This window comes from Lissotriton helveticus, chromosome 5_1 (genome assembly GCF_964261635.1).
Source record: "Lissotriton helveticus chromosome 5_1, aLisHel1.1, whole genome shotgun sequence".
Lineage (NCBI taxonomy): Eukaryota > Metazoa > Chordata > Amphibia > Caudata > Salamandridae > Lissotriton > Lissotriton helveticus.
Window position 1 is genome coordinate 882,922 of NC_136065.1, and position 21,272 is coordinate 904,193.

Below are 21,272 nucleotides of genomic sequence, written 5' to 3' on the forward strand. Positions count from 1 at the left end.
GGAGAGATGATGTCTGTGATGGAGTTGGCGAAAAATCTCCGGGGTCCAAGGGGTCGGTAGATGAGGTTTCCTCGAAGGGTGGAGGTAGGGCCGGCCAGTATCTTGAAGTGAAGGTGTTCCATCAGGTCTGTGGGCTCTTTGGGAGTGTGCTCTGGCAGAGAGTGGATTTGTGGACGATGTTAGAGTGTGTAAGTGGGGCTCACAAGTATCCAGTGACCTTGGATCGTGGATGGGGTGAGCTTTTCAATGATCAGATACGTCTATTCCTGGGGTTCGATGTTAGAGTGTGGAAGTGGGGTTCACTTTGGGCTCACAAGTATCCAGTGACCTTGGATCGCGGATGGGTTGAACTTTTCAATGATCGGATACATCTGTTCCTGGGGTTCGATGTTTGGGTGTGGGAGTTGGGTTCACTTTGGGGTCACAAGTATCCAGTGACCTTGGATCGCGGTTGGGGTGAACTTTTCAATGATCGGATACGTCTTTTCCTGGGGTTCGATGTTAGTGTGTGGAAGTAGGGTTCACTTTGGGCTCACAAGTATACAGTGGCCTTGGATCGCGGGTGGGGTGAACTTTTCAATGATCAGATACGTCTGTTCGTGGGGTCCGATGTTAGTGTGTGGAAGTCAGGTTCACTTTGGGCACACACCTGTCCAGCAGAGACTCAAAATCAGCTGGCAATACTCTCATCAAAAGCCTGGAGTCCCCCAAATGGATACAGTTGGCAAACTCTACTGTCGTACAGTCATAGGTGCAAATTTCACAAGTAGATAATTTAGTCATAATTTTACCCACTGAAGCTGACAATATGAGAAGGTTATTTTTGAGTAACTTATGTCCACAGAGTGCTGCCGACACCTACCTTCAAGCAGAGCACTGGCTGGACGAAGAGTCCGTAGGAGTTGCGTCTGAAAAGAGAGAGGAGAATGTGAGGCGGCTGCTTCATGTCCAGATAGGTCTCTTTTTAAAATTATTTATTTGTGGTTTTTGCAGTTTAACAAGTCAGCAACATTAGGACAACAATGGTACATTCCCACACCAGCAAAGTGAGTACTACCAGTACCCAGAAACATTATAGCATACAATAATACACAAATTTCATTTGTAAGCCGTATGACATCTTCTGCCCCATCCAGCCCCTCGATCACACCCATGCCATTCACCCACATACAACTGCTTCCTGTCTCTCTCCCACCCCATGAGAGATGTGTCTCTTTGGTAAACACAGGAGACAAGATATAATCTGGACCTTTGTAAACAAATAGTGCCTGGAAGCACCCTCTAAGCAGGGGCCTGTCGGACAATGAAACAACAGGGTGCCATATATGCAGAAAGAGGCACAGAGGGCACAGTGTGAAGATATTTCAAGCCTCCTTCTCCCTGCTCTCAGATCACTTAGGAAGTTTAACTAAAACAAGTCAGAACTCACTCACATGATTTCACTTCAATGATTGGAGGTGTCAGAAACATTACCACAGTACTAGCTGGCTTGTGGCGGCCAAATATTCATAGCGAGGTCGCTTTTTGATCCTTCAATGTCAGCTCTTCGCATCATTGTGAAGCAGAATTGACCGTGGTTGCCCGTGCCCCCTGGCGTTCCTCTGTTACCATTTGGGCAGGATGAATGGATTGCGGGCCCAGAGGAGGATGATTCCATCATGTGCAGTGTGACACTTGGGCCTTCTCCTCCTGCTCTGCATCACAGGGTGCAGGGATGGGAGACAAGATCCCTTGCAGGCCACCCGAATTACCAGATTGTCGGAGCGGGCACCAGTCGCAGAGAGTAAAGAAGTCAGTGGGTGGCTTTATGAAGGAGCCTCCTGAGCACTTTTCTTGTTGTCAGCTGCCGCCTTGGCACTCTCGTCACTCAGACGGCCTAAGACATCTGGTCGCAGGCTAACTGACCAGATGATCAGTTCGTGGCTGGATGACCAGGTGAGTAGCCAGTGGCTGGCCAACCACATTACCGGCAGGTCAGCCGGCACAGCTAACTCTGACTTGTTCTTTAGGCCCCCACAAACACAAAAACAGTTTCTCAGGCAGGCCCAAAGGGGGAAGAGGGTTGGTGGGGGCTTATCATTCCTTAGCTCCTCAGGTGCCAGGAAGGTAAGAGGCACACGCTCAAGACACCCACAGCCAATTAGATTAGGGTGACAGTCCCTACCCTGGGCATGGTGGCTGCACACTGGGGAGGACTCGTGCCCCTCCGGGGTGTGGAGAGGAGAGGGGACTCCACTACCATCTCTCCATATGAAGGTACAGCCACCAGGCACATCCCGGGACAGTCGAACCAAGGAGGAGTCTGGGGCTCCCGAAAACTGAACAACTGGTGTAATCCCCTATGAGCAGCCGGGAAAGGCATAACTTCTGTCTAGGAGGCTAGGTACCTAAAGGTCAGGGTTCTAGGCACAGACCCACGCTACCTTCCCTACCCAGTGGGACCAGGGAGCAGTCTGGGGGCCCTGTAGGCTGGACAGCTCCTGTAATCCCCACTGAGAGGAGTGCAAAGCCACGGCTTTTGCGTTGGAGGCTCATTCCAGACAGGCCAGGGCTCCAGGCACCAGGCAGGGCCACCTTACCTACCGGGGCCAGGGTGTAGTATGCGTCCACAACACTGAAGGAGTCAGAGTGTTATTATTCCATCGTGGAAGGATAGCTCTTTGGGTGCACATGGAATATAGATTATTTCAGACAATTTTTATTTCAGGACAGTTCACAAGCTGCTTGTCCGCATGTTGTCACCTGCGGGCAGCAGATAATTGATGGCTCAGTTGGCATGCTTAGCTGTTACGCTAAAGGTAGATCAGTTTTATGTGGAATATTTTTCTGGCAGAGCCAAGTTCATCAGTCTGACTGTCCAGTTTGCTGTTGTCAGGTTAATGAGAATGGGGACGAGGAATGTGTGGTGGCATTCTCGATGGAGGAGGTGCTCGTTTACAACGGAGGGGAAAAGTCAGTGTCCACCATAACTAAGGCGCTCTGATGAAACTGAAGAAGGACGATAGAGTGAATCTGACTGATTGCAAGACTGGTTAAGGTGTGAACAGATGAATGCAAGCTTAATGCTGAATTGAATGTGTTTTTCAAAGTCATGGATGAGTTGACGGAGTACGATGGAATGCTGATGAATAGAAGATAAAGTAGTTCCGCCTGTTGTGTTGAGGGGAGGATTTGTAATTTGTACATGAGGTGCATTTCTGCATGTCAGACGTTAAGATGAGCATCAGGGAGTTTTACTGGTGGGCTGGCATTGATATGTGTGGATATATGAGCATGCCTGTACTGTGTATGTTAATTGTGTAATATTTATCAATATTGGTGGTGTCATTTATAGGGGAATATGGTGGGAGATAAATTATTTTTAAAAAATTAATTATTTGGTAATTTTTATTACATATTTGGCAGGAGTGGGAATAATAAATTATTCCCCTCTGCTATACAACACTTTCCCTACTGTTGCTCTTGCTGGAGTGGGAATATTAATTTTTATAGTACCAACGGGAGAGGGAGGGATAATCACTCTTATTCCCCTAACGTATAAGTTCAGTAACAACAAAAGAGTGAGTAGAGAGGGCAACACAGCACGAGGAATACCTCTTATTTAAAAGAACCGTTACACAACAACCCAGTTGGTGACAAGCTTCATCATCAGGTTCCCACCAGAGAGGTGGGAATTGTAAATTATTCCCCTCTGCTATCCAACACTTTCCCTACTGTTGCAATTGCTTGAGTGGGAATAGTAGATTATTCCCCTTCACTATCTAAAATTGTCCCTCCTGTTGCACTCTCTGGAGTGGGAATAGTAATTGTATCCCCTACTATATCCAACATTTACTTTACTGTTATAGTTAATGTAAAGTAAAATATTTTTTAAAAATAATATATATTTTTTAAATTATATCTATATTTTATTTGTATATTTATATGACATGTTTATGTATAAACATTTGTATTTATAATTTGTATTATGTTTCTCACATTTTATAATTCAATAAAATAATTATTTATTAATAATATTAAGTTAATATATATAATTTTCTTTTAAATATGTATGTTTAATTTTTTTAATGTTACATGTATTATTTATGATTTTTAACATTTTGAAATAATTCTAACAATGTTTCTATTAATTATATTTAGTATTTAATTAATTTTATATCTTTTTAAGACATTTAAAAAAACGATATTTTATACAACAGTATTTTAAACAACAATATTTTGGTTTCAATATTTTTGTACTTACACCTTTGTAAAGATAGGATGTCGATATTCTGTCCATCGATATTCTAGACTCAATAATCTTGTAGGTCGATATTCAGTCCGTCGATATTCTGTCAGTGATCCGATCTGACACCTGAGCAGGGTTTCTGTAGGTTGCGAGCTGGGTGGGAACAATCATTCCAGGTTCTGGACACCTCTGAGGATAATGTCTATTTTGAAGTCCCATCTGGTATGTCTGGGAGGGCATGCTGGCCCTGAACTAAGGAGCTTGAATATGTTCAGATGCCTGGTGCAGTTGTTCAAGAGGGATCTGGCTCAGGGCATCAGGTTGTCAGATGCAGAGCTAGTCTAGGATGCACACCTACATAAATTATGGGAATTTGTCAAATTTTAAATTGCAGTATTACAAATGAGATTTTTCTTTTTTGTTATTTATATGTGTATTTTTCCTTGTTTTGTTTTACTTTGAGGAGGAAGATGTGTTGTGTCTTTGCTGATTTAATTGAGTAGGAAGCCTGTAAACTGCACCGGGGGCCTGTCGGAGTTTTTGAACTCCGTTTCCCATTGGCCCCAGCAACAGGAGGGCCATCCCCACACCAGCGATGCGCCTGGAGGAGCAGAAAAGCACCCGTAGACTCCTGCAGCGTGGGATAAGCGCAGGCGCGCCCACGCGAAGCCCAGGCCAAGGGCGGGCCCGTCAAAGCCTGGAGAAGGCTGGGCTGGGCCACCCCCCTAATGTCTGCAGTCAAATTTCCGGATACTTATATTGAATTACTGCTTCTGTGGTTTAGTATTTTTTAGCGCCGGGAAACCCTATTCGGGTAGCCGTCGCGCTCTACAAACCCAACAAATAAATAAATAAATAAATTACTGAATTCTCTGCCTGAGGTACAGTGTTTTTATTTACCGTAATGCTCTGAGAATAGTGTGATTTTTTTATGGTGTAAGGAATGCCAGCTTATCCAGTCTATTCCATCGCTGCGTCTGAGTTACGCTTATTTTACTTCACCCTTTTAAGTGAAGTTTCAGAAATGAGCAAGAGAAAGGGGGCTCTAAGCTTGCCCAGCATGTTACCACCTCCCGCACGTGCTTGACCATTGAAAATTAACTAACTCGAGCCGTGGATATGGTGTCAAGTGAGATCCGAATGGTTGAATGCCGCCTTTCCCTTACAACTGAAGAGGTCAACCATCCTCACATCAACCAGAGTTGCAATGAGCTTTTACCAATACACAGGGTGTTGTGGGGGTAAGAAGTCCATTAGAGGCACTATGGACCTTGACCATGACCTCTTCTGTGACACAGCCTTATAGGGAGGGCTGTGCTTGGAGGGGAGCCGGTGCCTGGCTCAACAAGTCTTGATGGCGTGGATCGGCCCTGTGTCTCGGAAGGGGAAAGTGGTCCTAGAACCAAGCGGAGGAGGAAAATTGCCAAAACTACTAAGTCGAGAAGTTCTGCCAAAACTAGGAATCCCCTTCTGCAAAACAAAGCTGTAAATGGTGTTTTTTTGGGTGGGGGGCTGGTGGAGCCTAATGAGAATACATGGTGTGCTTTGAACAAATGCTTAAGTGAGCTCTTGGACTCCAATCTATGCCCCATTCTTGATCGACTGGGTATAATTGAATCCAACATAGCAAAGTCAACCGATCTCCGGTCCTCAATTTCTACTTGCATCCAGCATTCAGCCAGTAATTTCACCTCTACTTCTATTGACCAAAGCAAGGATGCCGCCCAGCCAGCTGAAATTTTGTCAACATCTGCACCTGCTATTTGCCCGGCAGCTTGCCCCACAGACATAGCCATTCTTCCTGTGATAGATCTTCCTCCAGCATCGGCTACAAATGTTGTAGTATTGACAAATGTGCCCAGGCTCACAGAAACTAATGTGGAAACTACAAGAGGCCTGATAAATGCATCTATTTGTTGGCTGAACAAGAACGTTTCTGGTAGCTGGGATATTTCAAGAGACATTTTATTGGCCAGGCGGGCAAGAGATATTGGGGGCAGGGGCATGCGGAAAAATGGAGATGTTATTGTGATAAACTTCTGTTTGCAAAGGTAGACCAGGAAATACTGTATAAAGCAAAAATGGGAATGGTCAAAAATAGTTCCATCAAGATAGTCCCACTTGGCTTCTTTTATCAGCACCTGGTGAGTCAATTGGGTACCTCAGGCAGTTTCCTGACCAGAGACTCAGCATTTTCTGCCCCCCCCCCTCTACTATCACTTCACCTGTCCAATAAATTTGCCCCACTGGCTGGCTTGGAAGAAATAGACTTACGGTAGGGGGAGGTGTCCGTCTACCCTGCCTTTCAGGAGGCGGACAGATCACTTGCCAGCTCAGTTTTTGCCAGACAAACACCATCCCCTCCCCGACCTAAGCCCACATTCTTGGTGTCAGGCTTAGAGGAGGTGGGCAGGGTTTCTTGTAACCCTGGTCCTAGTGTACTAATGAACAACATTCTTCCGCATGACTATCTTCGGGTAGGATCTTGTACTGGGACTAGCCTGGAGGATTCAGCTAACCTAACTTTTGTTTCCCATTTCCCCTCCTGTTCCTTACTCTTTCCCCGATGACGTAAGTGTGAGTACAACCAATGACAAAGGCAATATAGATAATGCTTGGCTGAAAATCCAAAATTGGAATATAGCAGATATAGCCTCAAAGATTGTATTGAAGGGATGGCGGTCTTGTATTATGACCTATTATATAATTTTTATGCAAGAAACATGGGAGTGTAAGGACATTTATTTTGACGGATTTACGTGTTTTAACTTGCCCATTGCTCCCTCTACATCAGGCTGAGCTAAGGGGGGCAGGTCAGCCTGGTTTAAAGTGGAAATTGCTGGCATGATTGCTGTTACTCCAGGAGCAGGGGGAGGCGCAGGCTTTTTGTCTTTCCTGGAAAGATGCTTTTAAGCTGTACCTGGTAAATTTTTATAATAATTAATTTTACATCCAAAGGCAATTTCGAAGAGCTTTTTATGCTGATTGATATGCTTGCGGAGCGAGATACTCGAGTGGATCGTCCTTCTAAGTTGTTGGTAGCGTCATTAATATACTCAAAGAATTCTTTCAATTTATTTTCAGAGCCTGTCCATATTAACAGACAATCGTCTATATATCTCCCCCAGTAATGGATGTACTGTATCCATTTTTCACCAGATGGGCTCAAGATTCTCTCCGCCTCGAACCTCCCCATGAAGAGGTTCGCAAAGGAAGGAGCGAATCTGGAACCCATCGCAGTACCAAGACGTTGTCTGAACCATTGTCCATCAAATAAAAAAACATTATTGTGTAATACAATCTCTGTCATTTTAAGGACCATCTGTGTATGATCGTATAGTTCTGCTGGTCTTCTACTTAAAAAGTAGTCTAGAGCTTTTATTCCCAGATCATGGTCTATATTCGAGTACAGAGACACTACATCTAGTGTCACTAGGATCATCCTTTCATCCCACACCAGGTCTTGTAGTAGATTCAATACATGCTTGGTATCCTCAATGAAGGATGGTAAATTGCGGACATACATTTGTAAAAATGTATCCACATATTGGGATAGCCGTTCTGTAGGGCCCCCTATCCCTGAAATGATAGGCCTTCCTGGGGGGTTGTCTCTGCATTTATGTATCTTGGGTAGAGTATACATACATGGGGCCCTTGGTGCAGTGACCCTCAGGTATGTGTACTCGTCATGATCTAATAACGTTAGATCGTACCAGATTTTAAGTTGATCATTAATTGCCTTTGTCAAAGATACTAAGGGATTACTAGTTATTTTTTCATAGTATTTGGCATCATTCAGTTGTGACATTACTCCCCTTTTGTAGTCAACAGTATTAAGTATAACTACATTTCCTCCCTTATCGGCTCTGCGTATGGTTATCTCTGGATTGCAAGTAAGTTCCTTAAGTGCAGACCTGAATGAAGAAGAGCTTTTGAATAAAGAAAAGACTGAAGAAGGAAAATACTTTCTGTGGACTGAATTTGATTTTAGAGTGCTCGGTGGATTATTTTGTGACTTGTCATTTTAGGCATACGGCAGCAGCGGGAGTGCAGGAGGAGTCCATGGTATTGTTATCTTAGGCGCACGGCAGCAGCGGGAGCGCAGGAGGAGTCCATGGTATTGTTATCTTAGGCACACGGCAGCAGCGGGAGCTCAGGAGCTGATATGGTATTGTTATGTTATACACATGGCAGCAGTGGGAGCTCAGGAGCAGACCATGGTATTGTTATCTTAGGCGCACGGCAGCAGCGGGAGCGCAGGAGCAGACCATGGTATTCTTATCTTAGGCGCACGCCAACAGCGGGAACGCAGGAGCACACCATGGTATTGTTATCTTAGGCACACAGCAGCAGTGGGAGTGCAGGTGCAGACCATGGTATTGTTATCTTAGGCGCACAACAGCGGGAGCGCAGGAGCAGACCATGGTATTGTTATCTTAGGCACACGGCAGCAGCGGGAGCGCAGGTGCAGACCATGGTATTGTTATCTTAGGCGCACAGCAGCGGGAACGCAGGAGCAGACAGTGGTATTGTTATCTTAGGCACACTGCAGCAGCGGGAGCGCTGGAGTAGACCATGGTATTGTTATCTTAGGCGCACAGCAGCGGGACGCAGGAGCAGACCATGGTATTGTTATTTTAGGCATACGGCAGCAGCGGGAGCGCAGGTGCAGACCATGGTATTGTTATCTTTGGCACACAGCAGCGGGAGCGCAGGAGCAGACCACGGTATTGTTATTTTAGGCGCACGGCAGCAGCAGGAGTGCAGGAGGAGTCCATGGTATTGTTATCTTAGGCGCACAGCAGCAGCGGGAGCGCAGGAGCAGTCCATGGTATTGTTATCTTAGGCACACAGCAGCAGCGGGAACGCAGGAGCATACCATGGTATTCTTATCTTAGATTCACGGCAGCAGCGGGAGCGCAGGAGCAAACCATGGTATTGCTATCTTAGGCACACAGCAGCAGCGGGAGCGCAGGAGTAGACCATGGGATTGTTATGTTATGCGCACAGCAGCAGCGGGAGGGCACGAGCAGCCCATGATATTGTTATCTTAGGCACACGGCAGCAGCGGGAGCACGCGAGCACCGGGAGCGCAAGAGCAGACCATGTTATTGCTATCTTAGGCACATTGCAGCAGCAGGAGCGCAGGAGCAGACCATGGTATTGCTATCCTAGGTGCACGGCGGCAGCGGGAGCGCAGGTGCAGACCATGGTATTGTTATCTTAGGCGCACAGCAGCGGGAGCGCAGGAGCAGACCATGGTATTGTTATTTTAGGCATACGGCAGCAGCGGGAGCGCAGGTGCAGACCATGGTATTGTTATCTTAGGCGCACAGCAGCGGGAGTGTAGGAGCAGACCATGGTATTGTTATTTTAGGCATACGGCAGCAGCGGGAGCGCAGGTGCAGACCATGGTATTGTTATCTTAGGCGCACGGCAGCAGCGGGAGTGCAGGAGGAGTCCATGGTATTGTTATCTTAGGCGCACAGCAGCAGCGTGGAGAACCTGACCTTATGGGCCAGGCGGCGCAGGGCACGCCTAAGATCTCCGAGTTCACCTGCCTCGACCGACAGAGACACGAGACACTCTGTTAGGCGTTTAAAAGTAGATTTATTAGCTGCAGCTAAGTACAGTTATCTAAGAAGTACCACACAGGTAGGTTCTCAAGAGACTGCCACTTCAATCCGTGGCGCACAGTCTATTATACAGCACAAGTTTACAATGACAACTCCCAATATACACAAAACTGACAAATAGGAATAGTTCGAAAACAAGCTTTCGGATGTCTAAAACACACCCTCCTTTCAGACCCCGTGTGCTCTCCTCCCCTCAGGTTAATCAACACTAGTGCCCGTAATTCAATTTGCAGGTGGCAAAACATGTGTAGAATGCTTCAAAAGAAGGGCTATGTAACAAGAGAACACACGAAGAGAATAGTGAAGGCCAGTTAAACAAGATAAAGATGAGAATAATGGTGGGACCCAAACAGTGGAGTAAGACATGGATTAATCAGTCTAGACATGGCTTTGCGACCTCGGCCAGACCCTGACATCAGTGCCGTACACAAGGACAAAGGTTGTTCTTTAACGGAAAAGACATGGAGCAGCTGAAAAGGCAGAAATACAATTTTACCGCGTTAGCCGTGCTGCCTGAGTGAGGCAACATAAAATGGCGGCTAGACACAAAATGGCGGCTGTAGCGAAGCGGAGCCGAAAACTACGTAACCTCAGACCCTCCTTTTGCCATACTAAGGCAATGCACAAAGAGACCCATGTTAGTCTAAGTCGATATCAATGGTCATGAGGTCATTGAGGTGTTGTTGCACCATCATCTTAATATTTTCTGTCTGCTGTGCTACTGGTTTGGAGACACAGATTGTGGCACAAAGTCCACAAATGGCTGGACCATACTGTAGACAGAGACAACAGGAAAAGATGATTGCTAAAATCATCCCAAGGAAAGTTAACACTTTCCATCCCCAAGTGGACAGTAGTCCCCAAAACCATCTCATCACAGACCAATCTCCAGTATCTTGGTGAATAGACTCAGAGATGACATGTAGCTTAGAGATGGCTTGGTATACTGTAGGGCAGTGGTTTCCAAACTTTTTTGACCTGTGGCTCCCCTGACCTAATCGGCAGTTGGCCGTGGCTCCCCACCATTTTTTTACCGGTGGGTGGGTGGGTGGTGTGTACCTCCTGTTATCTTCCTTAAAGTATTTGGGACGCAATGAAGGTATTATATTGGTTGGAATGCTTGAATTATTAATCTCATCCACTGGCAATCACTTTGGCTGCATCCCAATCCATCGTTTTTTTCCCCAACAGAGTGCCTGGTCCCAAACCCTTATTTATGCCAGCTGCTGCTTTCAGTACCTTTTGGTACTGAGACCCGCTCTGAGAAAATGGAACATTGAGTTTGGTCTGTCGTAATCAGTATCCCCAGCCTTATTTTTACACTAAAAAGGTCTGTCCTTCCATCTGTGTTCCCATCTATATCCAAACATATTCAACCATTTGCACACCTATCCACCATATATCCTTCCGTCCATCATTTCACTCATCCATCCACCCTTTCACTCATCCATCCATTATTCATCTACCCACCCTTTCACCCCATCCATCTGTACAATCATCCATGCATCCACTCTTCCACCCAGCCATCTATTCACTTACTCATCCATCCACCCATTCACTTACTCATCCATTCACCCAGTCATTTATCCTTCCACCCATTCACCCTTTCAGTCATTCATCCTCCCTTTCTCTCTCCATCCCCCTTTCACTTATCCATCCATCTACCCACCCATTTACTCATCCATTCATGAATCCATCCATTGATCCTATTACTCATCCATTGTTTCACTCATCCAACCATCCGTTCACTCATCCAGCCATCCGTTCTCTCATCCATCCACTCTTTCACTTCACTCATCTATCCATCCTTTTGTCCATCTACCCCCTTTCACTAACTCATCAATCCTTACATCCACCCTTTCACTCATCCATCCATTCACCATTTCACTTATCAATTCATCCATCCACCCATTCACTTGCCCATCATCTACCCTTTCATTCATCCACCCATCCATCCTTTCACACATCCATCCACCAATTCACTCGCTCATCAGCTGCCCTTTCACTCATCCATCCATCCTTTCACACACCCATCCACACTTTTACCCACCCACCTACCCACCTACCCTTCCACCCATACATCTACCCTTCCACCCATACATCCATCTATTTACCCTTTCTCTCATCCATACTTCCATTCATTCACTCATCCATCCATCCTTTCTTTCATTATCTATCCATTCCCCCTTTCATTCATGCATTCATCCTTTCAGTAATCCATCCAGCCATTCAGACATTCCTTCACTTATTTACTCACCCACCTTTCCACATTATGAGCTGAGCCTTTGTTTGCAGAGTTGCAGGCAGAAGAGTCCCATCAAGAATGAACTACAGCAAGGGATGGGCTGGTGGAGAGTTCACTATGCCTCTGCACATAGGCAGACTGAAAACGTAGAAGTCATGCATGATGCACAGTGCCAGGATGTGAGGTTACTGTAACATGGTGTTGTTTCCAGGGCTTTAAGCGGTGTAAAAAAACTGGGGGGTCTCTTCAAAGGGGGTGTTTGACGTAATTAAGAGCGCAGCTTAAAACACCTAGGCTAAAAATCTGCGCTTAGCATAGTGTTCGGCCTCACTGGTATTATGTTGTCTCTGTCATTGCATCCAGATATATAATACAGCAAGTATCATTACACCTCAACAAGCCAGGACTATTGGCTTTGTCAATGGTTGCTAGTTCCTTAAAAAAAAAAAGGAGCAACCATGGCTTTGTTGAATACAATATTGAAAATACTTCAGTTCTAAAATGACAGGACAGTGAGAGAACGATAACCCGTTATTTTTATTTTAACGTGTTTCACAGGCTTCTTTAAATGAAGTGTTCTCTAACGGTGCAGCATGGGGGTTTTACTTTTTATCGTACAGAATGCCCTTCTGTACACTGAGGCAGGAGGAGGCCGCCACATGGTGTCACACCCCCAGACTGCCCCATTGTCATTCAGTAAGTGGCAATCAGCGGCATACTGAATGACAATGGGCGGGAGGGGCTGCTCTTGTGCTCCTGGAGGAGTGTGAGGCGCCTCCAGCAGCAGGGGTGAGGCTCTCACAGGGGAGCAGCGCTGCTCCCTGTGATGGCCAAAATTACAGATAAAAGGCCTGTGGAATTTACGAACGGTTGGTCACCCTAGACTGTGCGCGGCGCCCCTGGCACCTCATTACGGCGCACCGGGGCGCCGCGGCGCACAGTTTGGGAACCACAGCTGTAGGGGCATTGTCAGGAATATAAATGCAACAACTAGATCCAATCAGTTTACAGACTCCTCCTTTATCTGCAAGAACTATGTCTAAAACCATTCTATTCTGTAAAGTCATAAGTCGATCCGCCTGAAGTTCGGCGGTCAAATTCTTTAATGCTCCGGAAGTTACATTGATTGTGGCATCAACCACACAAACTAACTGTCTAATATTTCTGCTATTGACCATCGGACCCCAAAAGGGAAGAAACCCTTTCAGAAAGTCCCCTCCTTCTTGTCCTGCTGTATCTTCTGAATCTACAACTCCTCTACGAACTCTTTTCCTATGATAATCAGCAGGAGCAGTATATGTAGGAGGGAGGAGAAAAGCTACATAACACGTTCCCGAGAAGTATGTGGGAAGCCATGTATAAGCTTTGTCATGACAGATAAAATATGTACCTTGAGATGCCACCCGTGGTGCAGGAGTAGAAGGAGTATAAACATAAGTATAGGAGCAATTACTCCTCTCTTGCTTAGTTTTGGTATTCTGGCCATTTATTTGTAAACACGAACGACCTCTTTGGGGTAGGACCCAAATCGGTGTAAAACTCTGCTGCTTAACCTTGTCAGTGAGACTGAGAGTATAACGAGTTATATTCCACCCATCGTATGCTTTCTTCTCATCTTTGGGAATCTTGCTAATGTCAGCAATCTTCGCCATCGTCACAATACCCTTTATCAAAGGACTGTGACTGAAATCCACTCCACCATTATAGGATCCACCAGAAGGATATCGAAGTAAGTTCTGGTATGCATTGGAAAACATGGCCAGATGGCCCAAGCAGAACCTTCATATGAAAATGGGAAGACTAGATACGGCATCCCTCTCTGTGTATTATGTGGTATGAGACCACAGACCCAACAATCAGTAACATTTACTATCAATTGATGCTGATGTAGTAATTGAATGAACGAATTGTTAAGATATTCCATTCTTCTCATTTGCTCGTGGTCTGGGAGTGAGTAAAATGTATGCGGAGAAACAGTAGTAGAGGGAGTTAGAGGGACAGGAGTGGGAACAGGTACTAACTGTAGGACATGAATAAGCCATCCTATGCATGCTAATAAACTACATAAACATACTAAAATACACAATGCTACGCCACAATGACTGAATAATAATTTCTTGTAATGAGCTCTTTTCATCATTTTAATATCACTTCCTTTCCCTGTACTATCCATTACTCTAAAGGCGTTGCTCACGATAATCTTCCTTACTCACTTGGCTGTGATTGTCAGCCGTCCTATGACACTGCAAGTCCTGTTGACCTAGTCACTATTCAGGTCACAGCTCAAGACTCCTACCGTGACCCTGCAACTTGATGGATAAAGGAAAAAGGAACGTTTCTTTTTAAACAAAATTAAAGAAAACCAAAATAAATTGTCTTTAGGCAATCTCTTTCTCAGATTTTATCGTCTCTTTCCTGATATCGTCTGGTCCTTGAATAAACGTTCAGGATCTGTGGTATCAAGTCTTAGATGTACAGGCACAGCTTCCTGTAAGACGTCATCGTCTTCCTTCTCCGAGCTAGTCCAATCCAGGCGTGCACTGCTGAACGGTACGAACCTGGGTACCTTCTCACACTCACTATCACCGACACCTTCTCGGACCCACTGGTCATAAGGTAAAGGCAATGGTACCCTTTTGCAATGCACGCCCTGGATCCAGTTTTTCTTTCCGATGACTTTGACAGCTGTATGAGTTGTGAGTAACACTTGTCTCGGCGGCCCCCAACAAGGTTCCAAGCTCTTTTTCCTCTGGAAGTTCTTCAGACACACCCAGTCCCCAGGCTGGATGGAGTGTCCGGGATCTGAGGAGGCCTCCGGCAAAGCGTTTTGGACCTGTTAACGAATAACATGCAATTTAGTGGTGAGATCATGCAAGTAGTTAACCAACAACGGATACAGAATATCTGAGTACTTTTTGGGTCTGGGGACTCCCCAAACATTAGCTGGGCGTCCGAAAACAATCTCGTATGGGCTAAGCCCCAAACGAGAATGAACAGTCGTTCTAGTTGAAAGGAGTGCCAAAGGCAAGGCATCAGGCCAGGAAAGACCTGTGCTGGCCTGAATCTTTGCTAATTTAAGTTTGAGAGTGCCATTATAGCACTCTACCAGACCCACGACTGAGGATGGTTTGCCGCATGGAATTTCTGTCTAATGCCTAGACCTACACACACCTTTTGCATAATTTGACCTACAAATTCACTTCCATTGTCACTCCAGACAATGCGCAGCAAACCAAACCTCGGGAAAAATTCCTTCAAAAGTATTTTTGCAGTAGACAAGGCAGTGTTGTCCTTTGGGCGGTAGGCCTCTATCCATCTGGAAAAGGCACAAACCACCACCAGGACATACTTGAGATTATTAAAGCGTTCCATATGTATGTAATCTATTTCCAGTACCTCGAATGGGTACGTAGGGGGTGCAAAGTGACCTGCTGGAGTTGGAGTTCCCTTTCCTGGATTGTGCATCAAACAAACAATGCAGTGTTTCACCACATTTTCTGCACATTTAGGAATACCTTCATTTTGCCATACTGGAGCTAAAAGCTTGCATATACCGCTTGCATTAATATGGGCTGGTCCATGAGCCATAGTAACTACAGGCAGTTCATACCCATCTGGTAACAACCATCGGTGAAGCTCTGACAATTCCGTCCAACATCCCATACTATCCAACATTCCCGTACTTTCTCTCCACGTACTCAATTCTTTCTCGGTGGCCTCTTTCTGAATCGCTTTCACGCTTTCCACTGTGTCTTCACACATACCACCTTCTGCGACCCATCTTGCAGGGCCTGCAACATACATGCGACTTTCAACATTCCTCGCTGTTTCCCTCGCTATTTCATCTGCAAATGCATTTCCTTGACCCACGTCATCAGTAATCTTTTTATGTGCACTGCACTTCACAATCGCTATCTGAATGGGCAAAGCAAGTGATTCAAGAAGGTCAGTTACCAACTGACCATGCTGTATCATGGTGCCGTGGGAGGTAAAGAATCCTCTATCCCTCCACAAACGACCAAAACTATGGGCAACGCCAAATGCATACTGACTGTCAGTATAGACAGTCACTCTCTTCCCTTTCGCCAACACACATGCTCTTGTCAACGCAATAAACTCTGCAGCTTGCGCTGAATTGTGCGAAATGTGTGCAGTTTCTACCACTGTGTGCAAGGTTGTTACTGCATAAGCAGCTGTGGTTTCGCCATTAGGAAGTTTGAAACAAGACCCATCTACCCATAGGATCCCATCCGGATCCACAAGTCGTGTATCCTTCGGGTCTATTCGACCCTTTGTTTCTTCTTTAGTGCAAAGAAAACAATCATGCTGATCTTGTACATTTTCCTCATCAAAAATAGGCAACAACGTTGCTGGATTCAGGACATTACATCTTTATATATGTATATGACTAGCTAAAAGTGTCAACTCATATCCAGACAAACGGGCGCTCGTTAAGTGCTGAGTTTTCGTCCTGTTAAGAAGAGTATCTACTGCGTGTGGAACCATAACATTAAGAGTATGATCTAACACTAGTCCAGCAGATTGACGAATAGATATTGCCGCTGCTGCTGTTGCTTTGAGGCAACTAGGTAATGCCTTATCTACTGGATCTAATGTTGCCGAAAAATAGGCACACGGCCTTTGTTTGTCGCTGAATTGTTGCGTCAGAACTGATAATGCGCAACCTTCCCTTTCATGGACATAAAGCGTGAAAGGTTTACTGTAATTTGGAGTACCCAACACAGGAGCAGAACACAAGGCAGTACGTAAATCAGAAAAACTCTTTTGACATTCATCGGTCCAAGGAAGAGGCTGGGGCGTATATCTTTAAGTGTAAGTGCCAACAGAGGTTTAGCAAGTAGGGAAAAATTCGGAATCCACTGTCTACAGTAAGAGGTAATGCCTAAGAAAGCACGCACTTCTCTTTGTGTGGACAGTACAGGCATCCGTGCAACTGCATGAATACGTTCTGGGGTCAATCACCTTCCCTCCTTCGACAAGAGATGACCTAAATAGGTAACTTCTTGTCGGCAATATTGTAACTTAGAAGATGATACTTTATGGTGTAAATCAGACAAATGTCGTAAGAGCGACACAGTTGCAGTTTTACAGATATTCTCCGAATCAGCAGCCACTAACAAATCATCCACATATTGGATAAAAGTAGCACCCGGGGGCAAAGAAAAGGTGTCAAGCTGAGACTTCAAAGCTTGGCTGTATATTGAAGGACTTTCACAATAGCCCTGAGGTGCACGCTTAAACCGGAAGCTTCGGCCTCCGAGAGAGAAGCCGAAGAGATCCCTACTTTCTTCAGCAATAGGAATGCTAAAGAAAGCATTCTTAAGATCAATAACCGAAAACCAGACCGCTGAAGCAGGAATCATAGTAAGCAAAGCAGTGATATCCGGCACAACAGGAAACTGAGGGACAACAATTTTGTTGATCTCTCGAAGATCAATTACAAAACGGTACACAGGTGGCTGAGAGGGATCAGCACGTTTAAGAATAGGTAAAACAGGGCTATTGCAAACATTCCCTCTAGTCTCTTCAACCACACCTTTCTGTACCAAATCATGAACAATGGCCAACAAAGCTCTCTCACCATCACTAGATATTATATATTGAGGAACACGTGGCATCTTAACATTGTGTTTAACGGTAATCACATATGGCGGAATTTGCAGTAAGCCAACATCATTCGGACCCGTAGCCCAAAGTGTAGCAGGAAGTGAACGCAATTCAGGTGGTAGCTGTTCTTTAGATACATACATCGGGGAAGTCAATTTATCACCCAAAGTGAGGTGCACACCAGAAGGTGAACAATACAGCGTAGCATGTAAACGTTTCAATAAGTCCAAACCCAATAAATTCTCTCCGCAACCTGTTGTTAAAAGAAGCGGAGCTTCCAAATCGTATGGACCAATAGAAATGGGCAAAGGACAAGAAACCGGATTTGAAACTGGGGCGCCAGAGAATCCTACAGAAACATTTGTTAAGCCAGACAAAGGTGCCCCAGGAAGTTTAGAATGCATTATGGAACTTCTCATTGCACCAGTATCCAAGAGAAATGGTTCTGTAACACCTAATGCCATAACATTAACATAAGGTCCTTCCTGATCTACTGGAACTGATACGACTCCCTTACTTTGCCTATAGCTGTCCTAGCTAGTATGAAAATCAACGTCCTCAGTATTGAGACAATAGTCATCATTGTAATATTGTGCAGATTGAGAAGTCTGCTGATCAAAGTAATTTGTAGAATCCTGAGGGGGAGAGGGACGTCGTTCCTGAGTCGATGCACCACGTCCCCTACCTCTGGATATGGACCGAGAATCACCACGACCCCGTGGTGCTAATGGTCCACCATAACGCTGCAATAAAATCGGACAAGTATTCTTGAAATTACCATCTTTCTTACAGTAGGTACACTGATTAGGACCCAATGGAACTCGTGGAACTGAGGGTACCATTTTCTGCAACAACCTCTGAAACTGCGGGGGCTGTTGAAATTGGGGCTGAGCAGAATGGGGGGGATAAGCCTGTTGCAGAAGAACCTTCGTTTTTCTCCGCTTTCTCCTTATCTTCCTTATCCCTATTCTCATAATATTGAGCAGTAGCCAATATCTGGGCAGTAGAAGAAACAGCCCACAAACTCTCTGATTGTTTCAATTTATGTGATAATTCTGGAAGTAAATTAAAAACAAATTTGTCCACGAACAATCGCTGTCCACCTTCAGTACTCATGTCTTGACCACTATGGTCGATGAAAGTCTCCACGAAACGAGTAAAGAAGTCGGAGACATTTTCATCCGGCTTTTGCTTACACGCCGCTAACTTATCCCAGTTAACGCGCACTGCAGGCATCATGGTTTTCATCAAATCTATTATTCTTCCAGGTAATTCCGTAATCAACTCATCCGGTTTGGCACCACCTATTTGTCTTGTATCCGCAGCTGTAATAGCAGCCCAATTAACACCTAAAGCTGCATCATGATCCTGTTTACGAATCCTGGTCCATATTGCTTGTGGGACTACATTTCCCATAAGTAAATCAATGTCTGCCAAATTCATAATACAAGCGTCAACAGTCTGGGACAACTCTTTATAATACCCAGCAGGATTCTTACGAGGGTCCGGTAAAGACTGTTTAAGTGCCAATACTTCTGACCTTTTCCAAGGGTCATGTACCCATATACGCTGAAAATGAGCAGGGACACCTGGAATAGCGCCTGCTTGAGGAACCTCATCTCTCCATATCGGTGGAACTTCTCGCATTGGATATTGTGCCATCTTACGACGAACCGCGGGATCAGGCTCAAGAGAATTTTGAGAGAAAAAGGCGGATCGAAAAGTAACAAGCTTCTGAACAGCGCGCTCCACAGCAGGACCCACAATAAGTCCCTTATCAAATTGATCCTGTATGTCGAATAAATCCTGAGGAGGTGAATCTAGATCCACATCTCCCCATTCTTTAATCAAAGTATTGCACATAACATTAAACACGTATCTCTGTGTGGGCGCGTTCCATTGAAGGAAAGTATCTAAAATATCACGTACACTGTACTGTACACTACTCATAACCCAATTACGAGCAAGAGAATCTAATTTAGTCCGTTCTTCCAAATCCGGAAACTGACTACGGGATTGTCTCCTAGACGACGCAGGAGAAAAGTAAAGAGGCCCAAGAAAGGGCGACAAAAGACCTGAAACAGTGTCAACTAAACGTTGTCGAGCTGTAGGGGAATCTGACACTAAAACAGGAGACAACGTATTCTGTAAAACAGAAGGAGAATCTGTAGCAAAAGAAACGACAGATGGAGGAGGCTGAGGCACAGAAGATTGGGGTACAGAAGTCGCTGGCAAAGGGGGCGGAACTGGAATCACAGGAATAGGCAATTGTGCAGGAACCAAACCAGCTGGATTAACAGCAGGTTGTAATGGCGGTGCATTGGCACCTAACACATAAGGTGGGGGTAATGTCAACAGATGGGAGATAAAAGAATCATCATCGGGAGTTTTACTCTTCGATACAGTAGGTAACACAGGATAACATCTATCTATTGCCATACGATGTTGTCTTTCCGACACCTCAATCACCTGATCAGCTTCGTCATTTTTAAATTGTTGGGCAGCCTGTAGAATCGACATACTCTGCTCCTTCTTATCTTTCTTCATTTGCTTAATTTCTTTCTGTTTGGCTTCCTTACGCTAGAGGCGAAAAGAGTCAAACATTGCCGGCCGGGCTTTTCTCTTGAATAGAATTGTTTCCAAGTTATCTAATATATCTGGCTAAAAATAACCATTTTGTGGCCACTGTAAAACACCATCTTTTTTAGTATATCGGATCCATGTTTCATTAAAAACAATAGGACCCAGACCATGTTTCGAGTAAAGCTCGTATGTAGGAGTTCCAACTGGAGGAATCGGACAAGAATCCTCTAGTCGGGAATCCCTAGAACAACCAAAACAGCAAAATTTCTCAAACTTACTAAATCCAGGCATTTCGTAACGTACTGGACTTCCTTACAAATGTCAAGGGATTTTCAGACAATAGAGTCACAGCACAAACGTACTTACCCCTTGGCTTCGGTTAGCGTGCTAATCGAATAACAAAAACAAAAACAAAGGGTGGGCGCTACCCACAAATACTTAACTAAATGTTTTTTCTCACGCCAACATATGTCCGTCTAACGTCTCGCGATACCAATCATCACCAAAGGGCCAAGGCAGGGCGACAGTCAGGGCAGCAGTCGTCAGCAGCCGTCGGGAAGGAGTAGCCACGCTTCAAAAGACCTTCGGTCCACTTCGACATGCAGGGGTCGCTCACGTGGTTCGCGAAATCCTCCGGAATTTTCTTGCGAAGCTCCTCATGACTCTCGGGCAAAAACTACTACCGCTGAAGTCGCCCACACAATGGGCCGCCAATTGGGGAACCTGACCTTATGGGCCAGGCGGCGCAGGGCACGCCTAAGATCTCCGAGTTCACCTGCCTCGACCGACAGAGACACGAGACACTCTGTTAGGCGTAGAAAAGTAGATTTATTAGCTGCAGTCAAGTACAGTGATCTAAGAAGTACCACACAGGTAGGTTCTCAAGAGACTGCCACTTCAATCCGTGGCGCACAGTCTATTATACAGCACAAGTTTACAATGACAACTCCCA

General features: G+C 45.2%; 1 protein-coding gene across 2 annotated transcripts in view; it reads right to left on the reverse strand.

Moving 5' to 3' along the window:
* The window catches only part of LOC144752881 (H-2 class I histocompatibility antigen, Q10 alpha chain-like), a 454,909-nt gene that overhangs the window by 103,733 nt on the left and 329,904 nt on the right, over positions 1 to 21,272 (reverse strand). For both annotated transcript variants that reach the window (XM_078640709.1, XM_078640708.1), the window contains one exon: positions 863 to 908. In XM_078640709.1, coding sequence (XP_078496835.1) covers positions 865 to 908 — 44 coding nt within the window. In that variant the 3' untranslated portion in view covers positions 863 to 864. The remainder of the gene's footprint in view (positions 1 to 862; positions 909 to 21,272) is intronic.